The sequence below is a fragment of the Aythya ferina genome (assembly GCF_964211825.1).
Source record: "Aythya ferina genome assembly, chromosome: 7".
Classification (NCBI taxonomy): Eukaryota; Metazoa; Chordata; class Aves; order Anseriformes; family Anatidae; genus Aythya; species Aythya ferina.
In genome coordinates, this window is record NC_140302.1 from 37,828,851 (window position 1) to 37,848,363 (window position 19,513).

General features: G+C 36.3%; 1 protein-coding gene across 9 annotated transcripts in view; it reads right to left on the reverse strand.

Moving 5' to 3' along the window:
• Positions 1-19,432, reverse strand: part of CFAP46 (cilia and flagella associated protein 46) — a 77,710-nt gene extending 58,278 nt beyond the window's left edge. For 8 of the 9 annotated variants that reach the window (XM_084524966.1, XM_084524968.1, XM_084524967.1 and 5 more), the window contains exons 1-12: positions 17,473-17,669; positions 16,643-16,767; positions 15,646-15,777; positions 12,417-12,481; positions 11,723-11,887; positions 7,718-7,841; positions 6,190-6,284; positions 5,189-5,296; positions 4,312-4,411; positions 3,167-3,265; positions 2,420-2,610; positions 436-664 (exon numbers count right to left, since the gene is read on the reverse strand). In XM_084524966.1, coding sequence (XP_084381092.1) covers positions 436-664; positions 2,420-2,610; positions 3,167-3,265; positions 4,312-4,411; positions 5,189-5,296; positions 6,190-6,284; positions 7,718-7,841; positions 11,723-11,887; positions 12,417-12,481; positions 15,646-15,777; positions 16,643-16,767; positions 17,473-17,521 — 1,482 coding nt within the window. In that variant the 5' untranslated portion in view covers positions 17,522-17,669. Of the gene's footprint in view, positions 1-435; positions 665-2,419; positions 2,611-3,166; positions 3,266-4,311; positions 4,412-5,188; positions 5,297-6,189; positions 6,285-7,717; positions 7,842-11,722; positions 11,888-12,416; positions 12,482-15,645; positions 15,778-16,642; positions 16,768-17,472; positions 17,670-17,971 lie in introns of those variants that run through there. The other variant, XM_084524969.1, reaches the window with a different exon arrangement.
• Positions 19,433-19,513: the final 81 nt, after the last annotated feature.

Consider the following 19,513-nt stretch of genomic DNA (forward strand, 5'->3'; position numbering starts at 1 on the left):
ATACTGATTTATCTTCAGTCCAGATGGGAGATTCAGCTATTTGGCCACTGCTCCTCTCATTATTTATAAAAATGTTCCACACAATGAAATTTTAATTGTTGACAATTCTGAACATGCAAAACCGTAACACTGAGTTTCTTTTTTGCAGATGAGTATTTCTGCCAAAGGATAATGCTTTTTCATTTTTTTCATAAACAGGTGGTTTGAACATAATTGGAAAAAATCCTCCATCATAACCATTAATCTTCAGAGTATGAAGCAGTGTGATGACCAGAGGGAAAATCCAGAGAGCTTTCAAGGCAACCAACTAATGTTGCTGAAAGCAAGCCCGTGTTAGCTCTACTAATATGCAGTTCTACTAAATGGCTAACTCTTCTCTGCCAGAATTTAATAAGCAAACCTATTTCAGCTACTAATCTTATTCTGTACGATTACCTGTTCAATCATCATTAGCGCCTGATCCTCTAGACGCTCAGGAGACTTATACAGCATAGCGTACAAAGAAAGACGGTTAAAATTCAATCTTAGATGTTCTTGATACTGCCCACTGTTATCTAGATGTATAGCTTTCTGTAAATGTTGCACAGCAATCTCAATTCTATTTCCATCTTCTTCAATACGAGCAATTTCCATGTGAACTTGGCAACGTAACAAAATCAGCATGCTATGGAATAAAAATTCAAATGTAATCTGTTAAACGGAGCAAACTAAAATTGTTAGACCTAAAAATTAACCAAAAGCACAACCCAGTAATAAAAAGTGACAATAGTATGAAAATATACTCAAATTTTGACTTAATATTTCTTTCATTTTCATTATCATGTCTTTGTAACGAAATGATTATGAAAACTTGTTGTGGTTTAACCTGGCTGGCAGCTAAGCACTACATAGCCATTCACTCACCCTCCCCTGTCCCTCTGGGATGGGAGAAGAGAAACAGAAAGAAATGAAAGCCTGTGGGTTGAGATAAAGACAGTTTATTAGGACAGAAAAGAAAGGAAAATAATAACAGCGATAACAGTAGTACTACTAATAGTGTGTACAAAACAAGTGATGCACAATGCAATTGCTCACCACCCGCTGACCAATGCCCAGCCTATCCCCAAGCAGCCGGTCCCCCCAGCCCAGCCAGCCACCCCATATTAATTGTTCAGCATGATGTGATATCATATGGGATATCCCTTTGGCCAGTTTGGGTCAGCTGTCCTGGGTCTGTCCTCTCCCAGCTCCTGCTGTACACCCAGCCTCCTCACTGTCAGGGCACTGAGAGAAGCTGAAAAGCCCTTGGCTTAGTGTAAGCACTGCTCTGCAACAATTAAAACATCACTGTGGTATCAACATTATTCTCATCCTAAATCCCAAGCACAGCAACATACCAGCTACAAGGAGGAAAATTAACTCTATCCTAGCCAACACTAGGACAAAACTCAACTGCATTTTACTTGTTAATGCCGCATGAGAAAACACAGCCAAAAGGAAGCGACACATCTTGTAAACTGACTGATCTTTGTGTTTTAGCAGAATTCTTCCTTAATACCACACTTCCCATTCAGAAATGCCCACTTTGGTTGACAGATGAAGTGACTGGATTTTTAACCTGCTTAACTTCTAGCAAGGGCGTGATTGACACTTTTGATAATACTTCACACTCTAATGATAACATATAAGTAGAAGCTTCTAAAAATCTAGTCCTGATTGCAGTTTCTTACCACTTTTATAAATGCAGCTCATGACAGGTTTACATACTCACTGCAGTCACTGCCCTTGCCCAGACTGCTGAAAACCACTCCATGAAGTCAATACATTTTCACTGAAAACTGCATGCTCCCCAGACTTGGGTACATTACACTCCCAGTTTATCACCTGCCTGAGGAAGCTGTTCATAGCAGCTGTAAGCTATAAATTATTTTAGATTATTTCCAGGCAAAAATAGATAGATAGATAGATAGATAGATAGATAGATAGATAGATGGATAGATAGATGAAAGCAATGTTAGGAAAAACAGAACAGAAGGAGGGTTTTCAGTGCCTCTAGGATATCAAATGTCTTGCAAAGAACTAATGTGTGCCTACATTAGAATAAAGCTGACTGAGCAGCAAGTATTGCCCTTATGCTGCTGACCAAAGCAGTTAGAATTAAAAAAGTGGTGTTAGTACAAGAACCTATATTCCAACACATTTACATGAATGGGACCTATACTTAAACAACTAATGAGGAAATGTACACAGTATATGCAGATGTTAACTTGTTACAAGCTAGTGCAAAAATTTTCAGACTCTTCACATCATACAGTTTGAGTTTTTATGAGTTTGATGCCATGTTTAAATTGCTTAGTTCTTTATTATGAGCTGTATTTTCTTTTCAGTCATTAGAGATTTCAAAGTAACTGATAAGAATGTACACAGCATAAAAAGCTACCTGTCAATCTCTTCAAGGACATCAGCAACTGCTATCAAAGGTTTTCGCACATGTTGATGCAAATTTTGTTGTAGTAGTGGTAAGCATAGATTCCACTGGGTTGTGCAAACAACCTGAATCACATAAGGATCTCCCAACTGAACCGCATGTTGCAAGGTTAACTCAAGATTTTTTATCAATTTCAGCTGAGCCTATACAAAAGAAAAATTGTTTAGCATATACTGCATTTAATGAATACATCTTCTTACATACTCCTCTAAATTCTAAATTTAGGCTCCTACTTTTGATGCTCTAAATTATAACCAAGTCGACTGACTATAAAAATCTAAAAAAAAACCTTCCCAGTGTGACAATTTGTCAGGAATAACCCAAATTTTTCAGAAATAAGGATTTGCATAAGATTGCCTTTAATATGCAATAATACATCTTCCATAAATGTAAAATATGAAAGAATATAGTATTGCCTTTGCATGTTTCAATGCTACCATCTTTACTCTTAGAAATTAATATATTATGAATCTTTATTATCAGACTGAAGACTTAGGAATATATGACTATTGTTTATTTCTCCGTTTTATTCTTGCCAGCCCAACGTCCTTCTTTCTTCTTGGAAGACCAATCAGAAAGAATATAATGCTTAAAGCAATTTCTGATCGGTGTAATGGAATTAAGACACACAAGTCCAGTGCAATTTGCATATTTCACAAACTAAGCCTTTTATTTTTCTCTCAAATCTAAAGAGCATACCTCAACAACTCCTTTGGTATAAGTCACTATTTTAGGGCCAAATTTTTGAATTTCATATTCACATTCCAGGCATTCTACTTCAATAAGTTTCCCTTGTTCCTATGAAGGATTGATACAAAATGCTGATTTTAATAATTAAAAAGGAATATGATTCAGACTAAAACAATGCAATGATGCTAATACTGCATTGTAATACCTTTTTGAAAATCCAACTGTACTAGCTAATTAATTGAAACACTAAAAGAGGGATTAGAATTTGTTATAGCATAGTGTTATTAAGATGTTATATTATTGGAATAAAGAAGAGATAGTTGAGACAGTAATGAATAATCTTAATGGGTTGTGCAACTTGTAAGTGAAAGTCACTTTAACACCCACTACTTCTAATGGAGATGAGAAGGTTGGTATAAAAGCAAGACTTCTCTACTGCTGCCACTGAAGGGTTACTTGCTGTTACTGTCTATACAAATATTGAAATTAAATCCTAATGAACCCTTGATCTAGAGAATTTAAACACATTCTAGGTGAATGCAATTTAAACACGTTCTAGGTGAATGCTATGTAACTGTGTACAACCTCAGACTTGTTGGAATTTTTCAGAAAAAAAAAAAAAAGTGAGGGGCCTGAGGCAGACATCTGGAATGAAAAATTTCAGTTAGGGTAAGTAAAATCCACATTACAAGTAACTCACAATAGGATCATTACAACAGAAATATGGACTGGTATGTTTGGCAGTATTTGCCATTACAATTTCATTATATGCACTTGAATATTTCAGGTCAGTAAGGACTTACATGGGCATCACAACACTATTGGGCACTTTTACATACTTTTTTTTTTTTTTTTTCCTGAAAAACTTACTTTTTATCTGAATACAGGGGTGAACAGTTCTGCTTATCAATCAAGAAGGAAGTGAAAAAATTGCAGAGCTAGGTGGACATAAGAATCAAAAAAGGATATATACATTGAAAGACCAGTTATTACAGAGACCGCACAAAATTTCCATCTAGGAATACATCTAGTAATAATGATATTAATCAGTATATAAGCAATGCAGAGAAGACGACAGAAGAACCCAGAACCATCAGCATTATTTTTAAAGTAGAATCATTGTCAAAAAAAAATCATTTCTAATTAATACTTACAGTAATGCCAGCTTTCTTCAATTCAAGTATACAATCATGTGTAAGCTTAATGCAGTTTACTTTCACAGAAAAACGAGCCAATTCCAGGATCAAAGGAATTCTTCAAAAACAGAAAAACATCACTTCAGAGAATCACACACTCCTCTTTAATGGAATCAGAAAAACATTATATGAAACTAATTTTGTGCAATATATCTGAAACTCTTGAAGATATCTGAATATTAGAAGATGTGATTTTACCAGTAATGCTTGCAGTCAGTAAGGAAAAAGATTGTAGTTGGTTGGAAGAAAAATACAAAAATTCAGCTGTTTATGGAAAATAACTAGTATACCTCTAATGTAAAAAAATGTTTCTGAATAACATAACACAATGAAGGATTAAATGCATGCAGCACAAAGATGGTGAAATAGGAAATGGGTTAAATTGCAGGTAATTCTGCAAACATAATGCAGTCAACTGGCACACATCTTGAAACAGTCAAATACAATGGTTAATTCCTTAAAAAAATAGGAACACACTATTCTCATGGTAGGACACTTCTGAATATTTTGGATCTCAGTAAATAACCAAATGAGTCCCAGTGTCTGCACTAGAGGTAATAAGAAAACTGAGTAGAGTCAGAAAAGATTGAACTTCATATGCAAAAATGTAGTATTACTTCCATATTTAACAGCTGTGATCTAACTACTAGAATAGAGTTTGGTTTTGTCTGCATTTAAAATAACACTGTAGAATTAGGAACGATTCAAAGAAAAGCTAAAAAAATGCATTAAAAACTATTGTGAGATCATAAAAAAAATCTTTTCAAGATTTTGTCACACTTTGCTGGAAGCAGCATCAGCTTCAGCATCAACTTTCAGGAACAAGTAAACTCACTTCATACTGGCAACAGATGCTGGAGGTACATCATACTGTTTCAGAAGTTCATATAGAGAATACAGAGTTGCGGTGGCATCACTTGGAAATTCATTTGTGTCCCACTGCCTGCAATATGTTACAAATTGATCACTTTTTATCACAGGAAATATTTCAATTTTTTAATTCAATAATAACTCTCCTAACTTCAGAGCAGATGGATCTTAGTCCAATATATTAGTGGATTATCTAGACTACAAAATATTATAAAAAATAAAATAAAATAAAATAAAATAAAATAAAATAAAATAAAATAAAATAAAATAAAATAAAATAAAATAAAATAAAATTCAACAAAACTCACTTCAGTATACCAAGTAAGGTTCTCGGAGAACCAGATACAAAGCAGAAAGAGCAAAATATTCCAGAATAAGAATATTTGAGGCAGTACATTTTATTTGAAAGGCAAAGAAATATGGAGTGCAAAACTCCTTTCCCTTAATGTCAATATAAATTATTCCACGATGAAAAGAATTAGTACTTTAAAAAGTGGAACTGTTGAGACACTGAAAATCATGTGGAATTCTGTTACAGTCTAATTTTCAAAATTGCTTTCATGTAAAATTTAAAGTTTTAGAAAATACCATGCTTCCCATCCTTGTGATTCATCCATTATATTTCAGACGTGATTTCTCTTCTCTATCTTTACTTTCTTATATATGACTTATGTACCAAGCCCCAGTCTGCTAGATACAAAAACATCTTCCACTCTCTTGTAAATTCTTTCACTTGAGACTGTTGGTACAACACACTATTCTACACATTCCCCAAGAATTCTCTCACCTTTTAGCTTTGGCAGTTTCCTGGACAGGACTGAGCTTCACTACTCAAAACTATTTCCATTAGAGAAACTAATCTTTGTAGTATGGTCTTCTACTGGCATATGAGATAACAGAACCCGACTCTACTTCTGTAATATCTACTATCAAAACCCAAGTGAAAGGATATAGTTTAGTACTCACGATTTTATCATTTGCATTTTATAAATCACTGACAAATGGATGGAATTTTGTATTTCCTTCTCTATCTGGGAAATATCCATTAGTTTGTGGTATACCTATAAAATAATAATTTCATTATTAATCCACTAAATAAGCCAGTGAAGGACAGACACTCAACAGGGCTAAAATAAATCATGTATGTTGATTGTAGGCTTTCAGGGCAATGGAATTTAATGGACATTAAGGGCAATGAAATTACTATGATAATCTATGTTGTTTTGCATACATACCGCTTAGTAAAGCTGTATTAATTTTCATATGCTGAGAATCATAAGTATTAGCAGAAATCTAAATCTGGAACTATTATCTGAGTTAGATTTCTAATTAATCCATTTTTTAGAACATTCTGATAACACTCATTCTGAAATCATCTCATCCAGATAAGGGAAATTAGACATTCAAATTTAACTGCAACTATAAATTAAATATAACAAAAATATTACAAAGAAATTACAAGGTACTGTAGTTACTTCAATTTATCTGTAGAGTCACATATTAGACAAGTAACATCATTTCTTTTGACTCTCTGACACTGACTGTCCATAGCAATCAATAATGATTACTTAAATTGTAATGGAACACTGCATTTTGTAGGACTTGATTACTCTGTCATTAAAGCATCCAATACTGTAGGTCATACCTCTGTAGCTCTGCTGATAAACACAGCCCAAGGAAACTTTTAGAACTACTTTATTCTTCTAAGACCAATGTTAAGTAGTTTTGTTCAAAATTGCCTCTAAAAAAAAATACATGTACAAAAATAATTTGGATTCTTTGCCTAAATGTCATTGCTTCACTGATTTCATACCTCTGAAAGGTCATTAAGGTTCTCTTAATTCAAATGTTAAAGAACATATAACATAAACATAATCTTTTGAAATGCAGTGGAAACACGTAAGTAAGACAAATAAGAGTGTAGCAGGGAACATAGAAGGAATGCTTAAGAACATGACTGCATGCAACTCCAAAAGTTTTATTTGCCTATTTCTGCTTTTGTCACATCTATCTTCACCCTCTTATTTCCCAAATGAAGGTCATGCAAAAAAATGTGAACTAATATCATATACTTTAATTCCCAGAACTTTATAGGGTTCACATTGGGTCATTTAGGTACATTTCAGCATTAGAATAGTCAACAAAACCTAAATAGAGCCTAGATTATTTTTTTCCCAGTGGCATAAAACAGGTAAAGTTACACCCTTTACACCATCTGTGATAATAGCAGTTATTCCCACACAGATTTTTTAGGCGTAGCAAAAGTTTTCCCTATAATATTATGGTGTACTGAAATAACATGGGGCAGTAAGGAGCTGTTTAGCTTGGAGTATGAAAAATACAAACAATAAAAATATCTGCTTATTTGGTGTATCATTTGTTAGTTCACAACATTTAAGTACAGGAAATAAAATACTTAAATAAAACAAGGTTGTTAATAAATGTAGAGAAAGCTCCTGTCTTACTGGGAATTTTAAATATTTTACAGCATTACCATTAAAGAAAATATTTGAGAGTATTTATCTGGAGCATTTTCCTTAATAAAGACTGCTGCAGTCGATGAAAACTCTTTTGCTTCTTTCAGTTTTGAAGCATCGAGGAGGCACTCAAGTAAATTTCTGCAGATTAAATAAATATTTGTATTAAACATTTACCAATGTTTTTTGAAACAATTCTTATTCATATTTTTTCAAGAGACTCTTTATATTCAAGGTACCACTCTTAAATGCAGTACAATCAATTAATGCTATAAAGCATTGATTCAACAAAGAGAACTTCTAACTTTTATGCATTTGTTTCTTCCAGAAAATACACAGCTCTTAATATGCATTTATTACAGATCACAAAAATAATCTTGGAACAGGAGATTTTTCAGAACACTCTGCACAACAGGACACCTGGAATTAAAATGATCAATGATTTAACACTTCATGAAGAAAAGAAAAAAAAGGTGAGCTGCATTCTGTGGTTCTCCATTAACTACTGGAAAGGCTAGTATTTCAAAGTCATCTAGTAAAAGAGAACCCATACATGCTGGAAACTTCAATGTTTTCAATCCTTCGTCTGTTTTCACTGAAAAAGAGCCTGTGGCTTCATAAAATAAATAATAAAAATACCATAGAAATAATAGTAAATGATTCCATAAAAATATAAAAATACAAATATAAGAAAAAATAAAGGTTACCATTAGTTTCATACCACAAATTCATTGTGCACTTTCTAATTCTCATCAATACCTCAGCAAGATTATGTTTGTTATTAAAAAACTGTATTGTATTCTATATAACCTTTAGTGTATAACATGAAATGTTTTGATTTTTTATTTCCCTCCAGTTTCAACTTAGAAAGAAAACACAAAAAAGACTATACAGCAATAAACTATCAAGTCCATAGACCAAAGAAATAGAAAAGTTCACAAAGAGAAAGTTAAAAACTGTGGTAGACATGTATCAAGAACTGGAAATGGTCTGTATAATAGCAGACCCAAATACCTCTAAAGAAAGGTTGTCTGATCTTGAAAAATTATATAGACACTCTTTATTTTGCACATAAAACTGGTTCTCTGTTATTTGTAAAGGCATCTCAGTGTTTATGATACAGCTTTACTCAGAGAATCCAAGACAATGATGTAACAATTCATCATTGTTAACTGATATCGTTACATCATTAGTAATAATGGGTAATAATGTGAATTGTTATCAGAGTACCAATAGTGCACAGTTTTTGGAATGTTTGTTTTTTTTTTGTTCGGTTGTTTGTTTGAAACACTTCCATTTATATCTTGTTTAGAAACAAAAAACAACCTGATTCTTTGTTCAGTTCTAGAGCCAAAAAACATCAATGGCAAATTAATTTAATATCAGAATCAGGCATTATATAAATATCAATTTCTAACTTTCTGTTTTCCTTATAGTCTGTAAACTAGAAGACTTAGGCACTCTGCCTGCTTTGCTTCAGTCTTCACCAAAAAAAACTCTCACGCCTCAGTACTCTCAGTTTCTGCTCAACCAACATTGGTTTTTTAATTTATTTTTATGAGGGTTTTGCATATAATTTGCCATTTCTTTTGTTGAAATTGAATACCAAAGACTCAATAGTATGACTAAGCTTCTAATATTGCTTTTCTTTAGTGATCATAGACTTAATGAATTTCTTAGCCAACATGTGCTGCTCAGTCCATAAATATCTGCTCTTATCAGCAAAAACTTCAAATTATCTAACAGATAGCTCTTGTTCTTAAAATGTGTATCTCAGTAAAATCCGAATTGCAATCAGAATGCAAATCAGATGCTATCAGTTCAGAGAGGCTGAGGGGAGACCACATCGCTCTATGCAACTACCTCAAAGGAGAGTGTCGGTCTTATTTCTCAGATGACAAGTGACAAGACGTGAGGAAACAGCTTCAAGTTGCACCAGGGGAGGTTTAGATTTGGTATTGGGAAGCACTTCTTCATGGAGAGGGTGCTTAGGAATTGAAGTGGACTACCAAGGGAAGTAGTGGATTCCCCATCCCTGGAGGCATTTAAGAGAGATGTGGACATGGCAGTAAGCGACACAGTTCAGTGATGAAACTCAGTACGTTGGGTTGACAGTTGGACTTGATTATGAGGGTCTTTTCCAACCTGAATGATTCCAGGATTCTGTAAGTGTGTGGTATATACACTGTTCCATACACAAAGGGAAGTCAGATTGAGACCACTCACAGCTCAAACAAAAAAAGAAAGAAATTTCCAACAGATAGTGATAATTATTTATAACATACCTTTCTGTAATTCTGGAAAAAAATATTTGAACGCGATGTATCAAAAAGTAGCAATTTCTTCAGTCTCTTAAAAATAACAGCTATAGCAGAAAGTAACAACATACTATTTAAAAACCCTGTGATTCTATCTGTCTTTTAAAATGACATTTAATCAAATTGTATTTTTCACTGTCTTCTACAAGCCATAAGGACTTTTCAGTCATGCTTAGTAAGACTGTCCTTGAAGTGAAACTACCTTTAATTGTCCTTGAAACTACCATGTACTTCTTCAGCCACAAACTGTCTTCAGTGAAAACCAATTGCTAAAGATTCTGATTAGAGCTAATTATTTAATTCAGTGTAAATTACACTATACTCACATCTTAACACTACAAATGCAGAAAAAGCTAGGTATTTCCTGAATAGGACAGAAATCAGCTAACAAATTTCAGTTATGACATAGGTGTAAACGAGTCAGTAACACATTTTTATCCAACCCTGGATTACTAATCTCCTCCCTAAAAATTATTAGACTTCTAATTTTAATTTTCTTTTTTTTTTTTTTGCATAAAGCTTAAAGATATTCTCTGAATTCACCCTGTTGGGAGGTTTAGTTCTCAATAATTACCAGAAAGAAAACCTGCCAGTTTAAAACTTAGCAGCCTTGTTTATGCAAGTTTCTCTTTCACATAACTTTTTGACTTCTGTTTGTCATAAGACTGGTTAAAAAAAAGACCTATTTCATTTATACTTTGAAACATTAGGCCAAGCAGTTTATTCAAATTAGTACAAGTAGCCTTTAATTTAATATTGAAGAAAACTACATATAAAACTAATTAGGAAGAAAAAGGCTTGATCTGAACTAGTTACATTAGTAAGAATCATACAGAACCAGATAGTACTTAAAACATGTGACTAACAACATGAAAAAAAAAACACACAACAACACAAAAACATCACTACTGGTGATGATTCATCTCTGTTTTCTTGATGTTGCACTTCCAATATATTTATTCTGCTCACTGAACTTATTTTTCTTAAAGTTTCATTTCAACGTACAGCTATAGACTAACAAGAGAAAATACAGTAAGAAAGATAACTAAGATAAGGATATATATAAAATCTTCAGAATGAAGAAGTAAATTAGAAGATACACTCTCACAGCTTTACCATGCTGTTTCTGTCTCATCAGGTATCAGAGGATAGAAGAGGATAGAAGATATTTGATTGTCTATTTAAACATTATGTTTCCTTACCTGAAGAAAAAGGTTCTTAAAGAAAACTGGAGTTTGTATTTCTCCTCACTTCAAAGGACTACACATAAGCAATGTGTTGAACACTATCTGAAATGACTGTGACAGTTCAGATAGGACTTGGGGTCTGACTGCATCTGCTACTAACATTTTAACCTCAAAGTCAATATTAAAAGGAAGAATTATGTGTATATTTATATATTGTTAAAAAGTTATGAATTATGACTCCCAGAGTGGTGAAGCATTGGAATGGGCTGCCCAGGGAAGTGGCGGAGTTCCCTGCCCCTAGAGGTATTTAAAAGATGTGTGGATGTGGCACTAAGGGACATATTATAGTGATGGAACTCAGTAGGCTGGGCTGACAGTTGGATTGATGATTTCAAAGGTCTTTTCCAACCTAAATGATTCTATAATAAAATAAACATTATTAAAAACTACCTCAGGTGGCAGCCACATGCACAAAAGGACTACAGAATACCCATATGGAAATTAAAATTAAACTTACATCATGAGTTCTGCTCTCCATTCACTGTCTGGCTCATCAGTTTGGTTTAATGCTTTAACAATTTGAAACAAGCTGGGAACAAGGTAACAGCGGAATCCAGGCTTAAGATATGGTCTCACAAATTGCCAATAAAGAACTGAGGCATTATATATCAAAAAATAGTATCTAAAAAAAAAAAAGAGAGAGAGAAGAATCAAGAATGGAGGATGTACTTAGATTAACTTGAAACTACAGAGTAAGAGTTTTAAGACACTCCTAGGAAATAAAAATTTGAACTTTTCCTACTGAAGTTCCTGAATTAACCTTGACTCAAAACTTTGAGCACACGTACAGCATAGGAAGAGTAAGGTAACTCTTAAGACTACACTTTACCCAGTAATTAACTACTTAAAATAAGCTAAAATGCTGCTCTCCTCCTCCAGAGGATAAATATAAAAGAGGAAGAAAAGCCCTGAGATACCTACCAGGTTTAAACAGTCTGTTTCATCCTGTTTATTTAATACTATTACAGTATTCTATACTGTCACAGCATGCACAGTAGTTAAAGAAATAAACTAAGAAAACGGAAGGGAAATCCATCAAGAAAAAAAAAAAAAAAGACTATCTAGTGGAAAGCTGAGACAAACACCTATGAAAACCTAACTCACTAACATCTCCTGAGATTTAAAGAGTAAATACTATCAGGAGGTCCTACCTTTGATCATGTGTTGCAAAATCTATTGCTTTCATAAAAAACAGCACGAACTTTTCAAATGCTTCCTAAAATAGAGCAAACATGATTTAGGAAATTTGTACAAAGCCTTTATGAATTACCAATACATTATTTTCATATTTCAATATGTTCATGTTTCATCATGTTTATTTTCAGACCATTCTCAAATAAAACATGTTGTCATAATAACGTGTTGCCATACACCAGAACAACTGAAAAACAGTAGCATTGCCTGTTACCATGCTTGCCAGATTTCAAAATTTCAGACTATTTTTTCTTTAATTTCTGCCAAAGTTTAATCATTAGGACTGAAATTGTCCAAAGCTGTAAAGTTGGGTCCTTTTAGATTTTTCAGCAAAGAAAGCTCAGAAATTTCCAAGATGAAAGCCAGGAAAAAAATATTGGTTTGTTACATTAAAAAATTTAGGTATCATTTTCTTCGGAAAAGTTCCAACATGCCATACTCGTAATCATTTGTCAACTGAATGCTGTCAGGCATGTTCTTTTAATCGTCAATGCTGCTGAAAAGCAGCTTTTCAGGAAAAACAAACAAACAGAAACACAAAAATCAGGGGGCCTGGTGGATACCAGCTTGAACATAAGCCAGTAACTTATGTATGTGAGTTTGTAGCAAAGGAGGTGAGCATTATCCTGGGCTGCATAAGGACAAGTGTCACCAGCAGACTGAGGGAGGTGACCCTTCCCCTCTGTTTTGCACTGGTGAGACCACACCTGGAGAGCTGGGTCCAGTTGTGGGCTTCCACAGGACAATAAAGACATGGACATACTGGAAAGAGTCCAGGGAAGCACCACAAATAGGGTCAATAAAGGTCTAGAGCATCTCACCTATAAGGAAAGACTGAGAGAGCTGGGACTGCTAAGCGTGGAGAAAAGAAGTCTCAGAGGATCTTATCCGTGCATACAAATTACTGAAGTGAGGGTGCAAAAAAGATGGATCCAGGCTTTTTCAGTAGTGTCCAGCAACAGGACAGGAGGCAATGGGCACAAACTGAAATACAGGAGGTTTTTTCCGAACACAAGACAACACTTTTCTATTGTTAGTGTGACTGAGCACTGGCAGAGGTTGCCCAGAAGCTGTAGAGTCACAATCTCTGTGAGACAGTCAAAAGTTGTCTGGACTTGGTCCTGGAAAACCACCTCTGGGTGGCCCTGCTTGGAGTAGATGACCTCCACAGGTCCCCTCCAGCCTTTACCATTCCATACTTTCTTTGAAACAGCAGTCAAATCCAGTAAGCTGCAAATCCATTTTCAATTTATATATGTGGGTTCAATTATGTTTTACATTTTATGTATAACATCCCTTTAAGCTTCCACATAGAGTGAGCTTGCTTCCACATGGACTGAGCAAGACTTTCCCAAGAACTGCAAAAAGCTATGCTGAACAGCTTTCTACCGACCTAAGAGGTCCTCTCAGTGGTTTTTATCTTGCAGCCATTCAGCACCAAAGTGATCAGGCTAGGACAGGGAAAAAGCGAAGAAAGTAAAGATAAGGAACCTAAAGAGCTGGATAACAGGATGGGATACTTGTAAAATGAAATGTATATTGAGAGCACAAATGATGACAGGAAGGAATACAGTGTTTAGAGAAGACTAGAACTAACTGAAGAGACTGTGGCTGAGAAACAGATAGGAGAAAAAGTATATCATGAAAAGCAAAGGTACAAGAGGAATAGAAATCTGGTGAAGAAGAATAAAATTGGGAGAAACTAGAATTTGGTCACATAAGGAAGGGATTTTTGAAAATCTGTGAGAAAGACACAGTGGAAGCAGAAAAGCAGAAGTGGAACTGGGTGGGCAAGAAGGGGATGCTGGCAAAGGGCTCTGTATAGTGTGACAAAACATAATAAAACTCTAGGAGAGATGAGACTGATTTACTGGATTCTGGGATTGGTGTAAAAAGGTTACTGAGCAATGAGTGGGAACTCCCCAGATAAAGGGAAAAACAGGATCAAGAGCCTGAGAGGTGACAGATGTGAAAGTAGAATAGTCACAACTAGTGCATAAGAATGTAAGAGTCCTAGTTGACTAACAAGGTTTTCCCAGGATGTAAACCAAAAGTAAGGACAATTTTATCTGGTTTCTAAACGAAAGATGATTACTAGTGGTAGACCATGTGTAGTTGTGCCGCTCACTGTTGCATAAATGACCTAGGAACACAGCAGTGAACAATCCTCACAACTTACAAAAAGTGTACGTTAAAAGCACATTAGAACATATGTCACAAGGGAGCCACAGCTGGGATTGCACATGCATGAATGATTCTGAACTTCTATCAAATTGACAAGAGCAAAGAAGAAAACAGCAAAATTTGGCTGACATTTATAGAACATCACAGACCAGTTTGATTAATTTAGAAAGATAACACATGCTCTGAGAAGGCAAAGAAAGCATGGATACCATGTTAGGGAAAAGTTTCTAGCTTGAAGGGTAATTCAAAAACATTATTAAAATAAACTATGGGACTATCCATCAGAGAGATTTGTGAATGCAAATTACACAAATGCTTAACACCTGCTAAAGCTATTTCAGTTCAGAGCTTAGGTAAGAAATTGTCAAAGCTAAGTGATGACAGTATGAGGAATAGTGAAATACTCAAGACAGAAAATAGGTCCAACTCCATCTGAAATTCAGAAGGAGGTAAGACCTGCTCATCATGTACAGAGTATAACCAAATACTAGCACAAAGGAGCTTTTAGAAGCAGAAGTATACTACTGAGTTGCTACCAGAAAGTTTCATCTCTCATTTCAAAAAGCCACATCCAAAGCACTACATTGAAAGGCAACTGAAGAGAGAAATGAACTGGACGACCTCTCTGAGGTACCTTTAGTGTATTTTTGAATGAAACATTTTGCAACTGTTTTTCTGCTTACAACTAAATTTGATCTGAAAATATCATAATGATTTAATAGTGAAAAAGTTAACTTTGAAATTATTGACCTTCTGAAAAACCTTCCATGTGTTGATGTTTTTTCCCGAACATATTTGCTATATTAGTTCAATTCAGATGATAGCTTTGTTTACTCCCAAACACGTTAATGTACTTCTATTTGATTTTTCCCAGAGTTCTGATGACTGACCTTTGTATGTTTTAAATGACGGAAAGCTTTGCATTAAAAGCAATACATAAAAACCTAGAATGAATACTCTTAAGATGTAACTTAATATAATACAACCTTCATCATTTCTCACCAAATTATCTGTAGAGAGTGGAGTGTGCAACTGTCCTTGGCACAAATATGCTCTACCAATAAACTGGTTTACAGGAAATCTTCCTTTAAAATACATTTGTAGACAGTCACTGCTAATTTGCAGGTATCCCAGCTAAGAGAAAAAAAAAGCATTTTATTTTTTTTTAAATGAATGCTTATTCTAACTGTGTAGCACATAACAGCATTATCAGTATGAAAACAATATATCATAAAGTTGCATTCCACTAGGCCATTAAGTTTTCTTAAAATTTAAAGGTAGAAATTTTGTCATTCCAAACACTTAAAAAATGTTTCCTTTATTTAATACAGCTCCTGAATCACTTAGTCATAGAATCCCTTACAGTATACAGAAAAGTTTAATTTTTTAGCAGCCATTAATAGAATTAAGATAAATGCAAAGTTTCTTGTATGATTAAAAAAAAAAGTATGTATATTAGGCTGCAGGATTTTGCATGGATGTCAGCGCTGCACCTCTATTTTCAGACAACAGAAAACACTTGGGTGGCTTGCTGCTTGGAAAAAAATAAGTTACTTTATTAGAAACTATGTTTGCTTCAATTCCAATCACTTATACCCATGGATTGAGAATTATAAAATACTTCAAAATTAAGAACCTCTACCATATGTTATGGAAGTCAGCTCAAAAAGCGACAGTTTTTCATAATTAGAATGCAATTCTTCCTTCTTTTGGTCCACTAGGGACCCTTCATAAACAGTTTATATTGTTGACAACAAGGAAAAAAAAAAGACCTGCAAAACTATTTCATATTACAATGGTATGCTTTATATATTTTGGACTAATTATAAACTTTATAAACCACAGGTTACTGATTATAAAAAAGTGATGATTCAGGGAAGAGGCTGAGTTTTTAACAAGGAATGCATGCTAAAACAATTGCTCTGCAAAAAAAAAAAAAGAAAGGAAAGTAATATTTAAGTAATAACTTTAACACAGATAAACTAACTAAATTACAAACCTGAAATGCCTGTTCAGCACACAGAACGTATAAGTCTGTGCTGAAGTTATCTGATGAGTCAAGTGCAGATCTCCCTTGACAGGCTGATTTGATCAACTCATAAGCATCCTTCAAAGCCTGAACATCTAAAGTAATAGATAATTTATGATTCAAGATGGACCAATAGGCATGTAATTGCATTATTCAGATCAACTGTGTAACACCGTCTTCCTCCTTTAAAGAAAGAAATTACCACAGAATCAAAAATGGATGGGTTGGCGGGGACCCTACAGCCCACCCGGGTCCCCCCATGCCATGGGCAGGACCCCTGACCCCAGCGCAGGCTGCCCAAAGCCCCCCAGCCCGGCCTTGGGCACTACCAGGGGTGAGGCACCCACAGCTCCTCTGGGCAACTGCCCAGAGGTTTTAATTAGGAATTGCCCCAAAATTATGAATTTTTAGGGAAAAAAGGTCAAGCAGATGTTGTTCAAAGTCAGCAGCAGTTGTAAAATGAAGCATTAACAACTCTGGTGCAGTTTAAAATCACTGATGTAAGCAAACAATAAAGTAAATCACTTTGAAGGTCTTAATTGCAACTCGCTGGCCCCAAGAATACGTCCTGCTGAAAAAGCAACTTGGAATTGGGTCCGTAAGGCTGCTTGATGAAGTAAGTTTGACTGGCAGAAAATCAGGCTAAGAAGCACAATTAAAGCGTTTGGGAAAAAAAAAAAAAAAAAAAAAAAAAAAAAAAAAAAAAAAAAAAAAAAAAAAAAAGACCGTACGATTTTTTCGGGACAGGCGCACATCCCGCGGCGCCCGTGGTGCGGGGCCGCAGCCTGGCACCCCCTCACCTCGGCGGCTCTGCGCGGCCAGGAGCCGCTCGCGGACGGCCACGTCCATGTCGCCCCCCCCGCCGCTCTGCCAAGCTCGCCGGAGCCGTTTGCCGACGAGTTCTTCCGAGAGCTTTGCCGCACAACCGGGAGAGCAGCCAGGGCACGTCCTCCGTCCGTCGGCCCGCCCGACAGCCCCCGCCTGCTCCGGCGGCCCCGCCGCGCTGCCTCCCTGTGCTCGGCCGCCGTTGCCCGAGCGGGACTCTGCCGCCGCGCGCGTCCCAGCAACGCTCCCGCCGCGCGCGTCCTAGCAACGCTCCCGCCGCGCGCGTCCTAGCAACTAGGTCCTGTCCCCGCCCCGCGGGCGGTGCGGGCCGTTTCTCGGGGAAGGTCACGGCCCGTTCCTCGGAAAGAGCCCGCCGCGGCTGGTCGGCAGCGCTATTGCTGCAGCGTGCGCCGTGGCAGAAATCCCGCACACTCTGTGAAAACAAATGCTCTCGAGCTTTTAATGCATGCTTACCGCCACGCACACGCTGTACGAAATCACTGCACAAGCGGACTCAGGTTAACAAGGGCACCGACCGATAGCTTCCTTTAGGTAGAACTACTGCTGAGAAGCACTACCACCAGTAATTTTGGTTGCTGTTTATAGAGCTTCCAACGTGAAACCTTTTGAAACAGGCCACCAGTGCCTGCAGCTTCGGGCTGGAGCAGAATGAAGTGCCGAGCGACGTTTGGGTCATATCAGCCCACACAGAAGGAAGCTGCAGGCTACAAACAGTGATCTTCCAAAACTCGAGGCTTTTGCATCTTTTTAGTCATTTCACAGTATATCGGCCAAGAACAATTTTATGATAAAAAAATAACCTTCAGAGAACAACATTGCAGAAAAGATACAGTCAAAACAACACAAAACAAACAAAAAAAGCACAGAAAAAAAATAAATCTGTAACAAAATAAATCTGTAAAAATAAATCTGGACGTGCTGCCATTTGACAGACCAAATGAAGGACTGAAGCTGTCGTGTTCTCTCTCCCTCCAGCTGCTGAGATGTGGAACGCTGTTTTGCATAACACTGTTGTCATGAAGACTATCTATGGACTTAAACTTGTAAATCCAACATTTAAATGTAAACCCTTTGCACTTTAAGCTAAATTGAAATTCTGCACTGGTAGGATGTTGCAGCCCTGAGAAGACAGAACGCATTGTGCAGAAGGACAGCATTGCTATTAAGTTTCCGAAGACACTTCTTGCAGTCATCTATATCTGAATTATGAGAGGCCAGTAGGGTGAAAGCAGATAAAAACAGTAAGTGCATCAAACTCTTATGCTTCAGGCCCAGCTACTGAGTAAGTGACACATACGGTACATTTCAAGACAGTAGACCTTTCAGTTTATGAAGTGCTGCTTCATATGAAACAAATATATTCAAGAACCTGGAAAGAATTCAGCTTTAGACACCTTCCTATTCTCTAGCTGTTCTCCAGCCTACTGCTGACCACACAGCCCATCAAAAAGAACAAACTGCCTTGCTTGTATGAACGTTAATAAACAAGAACAAAACTCGTGAGATGAACAAAACCTCTGTATTACATAAAAAAAACACCTTGTGTATTACAAAATCCTTCAAACTCACTGCTGCTGATCCCTACACACCTGCGTGCGGTGTAGCCCTCCTCTTTTGGATTGTGGCACATGGCAGGTCACAGTAAACCTAAGTACCCTAAGTACCTAACGTAACTACACAGACCAATATATGGTCTCATAGAATCATGAGACAGCTTTGGGAGGGAGAGGAAAGAAAACTCTGTAGCGACTTTGTGGCAATTTCTGAAACAGAAATGCATGCCTACGTAGATATTTGCCCTATACTGGGGTGAATTCTCATCCCAGTGAAGTTGACAGCAACATTAATATCCTCCGCTTATTTTGAATTGTTTTTCCATTGTCAACCCTAACGTAACGAGAAAAAAAAAAAAAAAAAAAAAAAGAGGACGTGCATCTGGGACCACGCCCGTCCCGGCCGAGAGAGGAAGCCGGCTGCCTGCAGGCACAGCTCCGC